General features: G+C 44.1%; 1 protein-coding gene across 2 annotated transcripts in view; it reads right to left on the bottom strand.

Annotated features, from left to right (window-relative positions):
* Nucleotides 1-6,000, bottom strand: part of pdia2 (protein disulfide isomerase family A, member 2) — a 32,882-nt gene that overhangs the window by 18,721 nt on the left and 8,161 nt on the right. For both annotated transcript variants that reach the window (XR_011673615.1, XM_071390294.1), the window contains exons 5-6: nt 5,976-6,000; nt 5,657-5,782 (exon numbers count right to left, since the gene is read on the bottom strand). The exon at nt 5,976-6,000 is cut by the window's right edge and continues 92 nt beyond it. Coding sequence is in view for 1 of the 2 variants with exons in the window: in XM_071390294.1 (XP_071246395.1) it covers nt 5,657-5,782; nt 5,976-6,000 (151 nt within the window). In the remaining variant the exon portion in view is untranslated. The remainder of the gene's footprint in view (nt 1-5,656; nt 5,783-5,975) is intronic.

Consider the following 6,000-nt stretch of genomic DNA (forward strand, 5'->3'; position numbering starts at 1 on the left):
ACCCTCTCCGAGCTGGGCATCTCCGGCGCGGCCCACGCTTGGATTGCGTCCTACCTGACAGGTCGCTCCTACCAGGTGGCGTGGCGAGAATCTGTCTCCGCACCACGTGCTCTCACCACTGGTGTCCCCCAGGGCTCTGTTCTAGGCCCTCTCCTATTCTCGCTATACACCAAGTCACTTGGCTCTGTCATATCCTCACATGGTCTCTCCTATCATTGCTATGCAGACGACACACAATTAATCTTCTCCTTTCCCCCCTCTGATAACCAGGTGGTGAATCGCATCTCTGCATGTCTGGCAGACATATCAGTGTGGATGACGGATCACCACCTCAAGCTGAACCTCGGCAAGACGGAGCTGCTCTTCCTCCCGGGGAAGGACTGCCCGTTCCATGATCTCGCCATCACGGTTGACAACTCCATTGTGTCCTCCTCCCAGAGTGCTAAGAACCTTGGCGTGATCCTGGACAACACCCTGTCGTTCTCAACTAACATCAAGGCGGTGACCCGTTCCTGTAGGTTCATGCTCTACAACATTCGCAGAGTACGACCCTGCCTCACGCAGGAAGCGGCGCAGGTCCTAATCCAGGCACTTGTCATCTCCCGTCTGGATTACTGCAACTCGCTGTTGGCTGGGCTCCCTGCCTGTGCCATTAAACCCCTACAACTCATCCAGAACGCCGCAGCCCGTCTGGTGTTCAACTTTCCCAAGTTCTCTCACGTCACCCCGCTCCTCCGCTCTCTCCACTGGCTTCCAGTTGAAGCTCGCATCCGTTACAAGACCATGGTGCTTGCCTACGGAGCTGTGAGGGGAACGGCACCTCCGTACCTTCAGGCTCTGATCAGGCCCTACACCCAAACAAGGGCACTGCGTTCATCCACCTCTGGCCTGCTCGCCTCCCTACCTCTGAGGAAGTACAGTTCCCGCTCAGCCCAGTCAAAACTGTTCGCTGCTCTGGCACCCCAATGGTGGAACAAACTCCCTCACGACGCCAGGTCAGCGGAGTCAATCACCACCTTCCGGAAACACCTGAAACCCCACCTCTTTAAGGAATACCTAGGATAGGATAAAGTAATCCTTCTAACCCCCCCCCCTTAAAAGAGTTAGATGCACTATTGTAAAGTGGTTGTTCCACTGGATATCATAAGGTGAATGCACCAATTTGTAAGTCGCTCTGGATAAGAGCGTCTGCTAAATGACTTAAATGTAAATGTAAATGTATAATAGCTTGCCCATTCAGGATTAGACCCATCCATTATATATATAGTATAGTAGTAGTGTTTATATAGTTGTGTATAGTATAATACCTTGTCCATTCAGGATTAGACCCATCCATTATATATATAGTATAGTAGTAGTGTTTATATAGTTGTGTATAGTATAATACCTTGTCCATTCAGGATTAGACCCATCCATTATATATATAGTATAGTAGTAGTGTTTATATAGTTGTGTATAGTATAATACCTTGCCCATTCAGGATTAGACCCATCCATTATATATATAGTATAGTAGTAGTGTTTATATAGTTGTGTATAGTATAATACCTTGCCCATTCAGGATTAGACCCATCCATTATATAAATAGTATAGTAGTAGTGTTTATATAGTTGTGTATAGTATAATACCTTGCCCATTCAGGATTAGACCCATCCATTATATATATAGTATAGTAGTAGTGTTTATATAGTTGTGTATAGTATAATACCTTGCCCATTCAGGATTAGACCCATCCATTATATATATAGTATAGTAGTAGTATTTATATAGTTGTGTATAGTATAATACCTTGCCCATTCAGGATTAGACCCATCCATTATATATATAGTATAGTAGTAGTATTTATATAGTTGTGTATAGTATAATACCTTGCCCATTCAGGATTAGACCCATCCATTATATAAATAGTATAGTAGTAGTGTTTATATAGTTGTGTATAGTATAATACCTTGCCCATTCAGGATTAGACCCATCCATTATATATATAGTATAGTAGTAGTGTTTATATAGTTGTGTATAGTATAATACCTTGCCCATTCAGGATTAGACCCATCCATTATATATATAGTATAGTAGTAGTGTTTATATAGTTGTGTATAGTATAATACCTTGCCCATTCAGGATTAGACCCATCCATTATATATATATAGTATAGTAGTAGTGTTTATATTGTTGTGTATAGTATAATACCTTGCCCATTCAGGATTAGACCCATCCATTATATATATAGTATAGTAGTAGTGTTTATATAGTTGTGTATAGTATAATACCTTGCCCATTCAGGATTAGACCCATCCATTATATATATAGTATAGTAGTAGTGTTTATATAGTTGTGTATAGTATAATACCTTGCCCATTCAGGATTAGACCCATCCATTATATAAATAGTATAGTAGTAGTGTTTATATAGTTGTGTATAGTATAATATCATAGTTGTGTATAGTATCATTGCGAGCTCACAGAACAGGGCTCCGGGCAGCCGAGCGGAAATCGAGGAAAACTCGCCTCCCTGCGGACCTGGCATCCTTTCACTCCCTCCTCTCTACATTCTCCTCTTCTGTCTCTGCTGCTAAAGCCAATTTCTACCACTCTAAATTCCAAGCATCTGCCTCTAACCCTAGGAAGCTCTTTGCCACCTTCTCCTCCCTCCTGAATCCTCCTCCCCCTCCTCCCCCCTCCTCCCTCTCTGCTGATGACTTCGTCAACCATTTTGAAAAGAAGGTCGACGACATCCGATCCTCGTTTGCTAAGTCAAACGACACCGCTGGTTCTGCTCACACTGCCCTACCCTGTGCTTTGACCTCTTTCTCCCCTCTCTCTCCAGATGAAATCTCGCGTCTTGTGACGGCCGGCCGCCCAACAACCTGCCCGCTTGACCCTATCCCCTCCTCTCTTCTCCAGACCATTTCCGGAGACCTTCTCCCTTACCTCACCTCGCTCATCAACTCATCCTTGACCGCTGGCTACGTCCCTTCCGTCTTCAAGAGAGCGAGAGTTGCACCCCTTCTGAAAAAACCTACACTCGATCCCTCCGATGTCAACAACTACAGACCAGTATCCCTTCTTTCTTTTCTCTCCAAAACTCTTGAACGTGCCGTCCTTGGCCAGCTCTCCTGCTATCTCTCTCAGAATGACCTTCTTGATCCAAATCAGTCAGGTTTCAAGACTAGTCATTCAACTGAGACTGCTCTTCTCTGTGTCACGGAGGCGCTCCGCACTGCTAAAGCTAACTCTCTCTCCTCTGCTCTCATCCTTCTAGACCTATCGGCTGCCTTTGATACTGTGAACCATCAGATCCTCCTCTCCACCCTCTCCGAGCTGGGCATCTCCGGCGCGGCCCACGCTTGGATTGCGTCCTACCTGACAGGTCGCTCCTACCAGGTGGCGTGGCGAGAATCTGTCTCCGCACCACGTGCTCTCACCACTGGTGTCCCCCAGGGCTCTGTTCTAGGCCCTCTCCTATTCTCGCTATACACCAAGTCACTTGGCTCTGTCATATCCTCACATGGTCTCTCCTATCATTGCTATGCAGACGACACACAATTAATCTTCTCCTTTCCCCCCTCTGATAACCAGGTGGTGAATCGCATCTCTGCATGTCTGGCAGACATATCAGTGTGGATGACGGATCACCACCTCAAGCTGAACCTCGGCAAGACGGAGCTGCTCTTCCTCCCGGGGAAGGACTGCCCGTTCCATGATCTCGCCATCACGGTTGACAACTCCATTGTGTCCTCCTCCCAGAGTGCTAAGAACCTTGGCGTGATCCTGGACAACACCCTGTCGTTCTCAACTAACATCAAGGCGGTGACCCGTTCCTGTAGGTTCATGCTCTACAACATTCGCAGAGTACGACCCTGCCTCACGCAGGAAGCGGCGCAGGTCCTAATCCAGGCACTTGTCATCTCCCGTCTGGATTACTGCAACTCGCTGTTGGCTGGGCTCCCTGCCTGTGCCATTAAACCCCTACAACTCATCCAGAACGCCGCAGCCCGTCTGGTGTTCAACTTTCCCAAGTTCTCTCACGTCACCCCGCTCCTCCGCTCTCTCCACTGGCTTCCAGTTGAAGCTCGCATCCGTTACAAGACCATGGTGCTTGCCTACGGAGCTGTGAGGGGAACGGCACCTCCGTACCTTCAGGCTCTGATCAGGCCCTACACCCAAACAAGGGCACTGCGTTCATCCACCTCTGGCCTGCTCGCCTCCCTACCTCTGAGGAAGTACAGTTCCCGCTCAGCCCAGTCAAAACTGTTCGCTGCTCTGGCACCCCAATGGTGGAACAAACTCCCTCACGACGCCAGGTCAGCGGAGTCAATCACCACCTTCCGGAAACACCTGAAACCCCACCTCTTTAAGGAATACCTAGGATAGGATAAAGTAATCCTTCTAACCCCCCCCCCTTAAAAGAGTTAGATGCACTATTGTAAAGTGGTTGTTCCACTGGATATCATAAGGTGAATGCACCAATTTGTAAGTCGCTCTGGATAAGAGCGTCTGCTAAATGACTTAAATGTAAATGTAAATGTATAATAGCTTGCCCATTCAGGATTAGACCCATCCATTATATATATAGTATAGTAGTAGTGTTTATATAGTTGTGTATAGTATAATACCTTGTCCATTCAGGATTAGACCCATCCATTATATATATAGTATAGTAGTAGTGTTTATATAGTTGTGTATAGTATAATACCTTGTCCATTCAGGATTAGACCCATCCATTATATATATAGTATAGTAGTAGTGTTTATATAGTTGTGTATAGTATAATACCTTGCCCATTCAGGATTAGACCCATCCATTATATATATAGTATAGTAGTAGTGTTTATATAGTTGTGTATAGTATAATACCTTGCCCATTCAGGATTAGACCCATCCATTATATAAATAGTATAGTAGTAGTGTTTATATAGTTGTGTATAGTATAATACCTTGCCCATTCAGGATTAGACCCATCCATTATATATATAGTATAGTAGTAGTGTTTATATAGTTGTGTATAGTATAATACCTTGCCCATTCAGGATTAGACCCATCCATTCTATATATAGTATAGTAGTAGTGTTTATATAGTTGTGTATAGTATAATACCTTGCCCATTCAGGATTAGACCCATCCATTATATATATAGTATAGTAGTAGTATTTATATAGTTGTGTATAGTATAATACCTTGCCCATTCAGGATTAGACCCATCCATTATATAAATAGTATAGTAGTAGTGTTTATATAGTTGTGTATAGTATAATACCTTGCCCATTCAGGATTAGACCCATCCATTATATATATAGTATAGTAGTAGTGTTTATATAGTTGTGTATAGTATAATACCTTGCCCATTCAGGATTAGACCCATCCATTATATATATAGTATAGTAGTAGTGTTTATATAGTTGTGTATAGTATAATACCTTGCCCATTCAGGATTAGACCCATCCATTATATATATATAGTATAGTAGTAGTGTTTATATTGTTGTGTATAGTATAATACCTTGCCCATTCAGGATTAGACCCATCCATTATATATATAGTATAGTAGTAGTGTTTATATAGTTGTGTATAGTATAATACCTTGCCCATTCAGGATTAGACCCATCCATTATATATATAGTATAGTAGTAGTGTTTATATAGTTGTGTATAGTATAATACCTTGCCCTTGAAGTCCTTGGCCGCAGTGCTGTATTCAGCTAGAAGGTTCTTCTGCTCCTGGACTGTAGAGTTGATGAACAGGAGGGTGTGGGTGTGAACCTTCGAACCAAAGATCTTATCCGCATTCTGCAGGATAGACAGACACACTCAATAGGCTGTGTGTGTGTACCTGCTCGTTGAACTCTATCACCAGCTCCAGACTGTGTGTGTGAATGTGGTGTGTGGTGTGTGTGTGGTGTGTGTGTGTGTGTGTGGTGTGTGTGTGTGTGTGTGTGTGTGTGTGTGTGGTGTGTGTGTGTGTGTGTGTGTGTGTGTGTACCTGCTCGTTGAACTCTATCACCAGC

Source organism: Salvelinus alpinus, chromosome 2 (genome assembly GCF_045679555.1).
Source record: "Salvelinus alpinus chromosome 2, SLU_Salpinus.1, whole genome shotgun sequence".
NCBI lineage: Eukaryota > Metazoa > Chordata > Actinopteri > Salmoniformes > Salmonidae > Salvelinus > Salvelinus alpinus.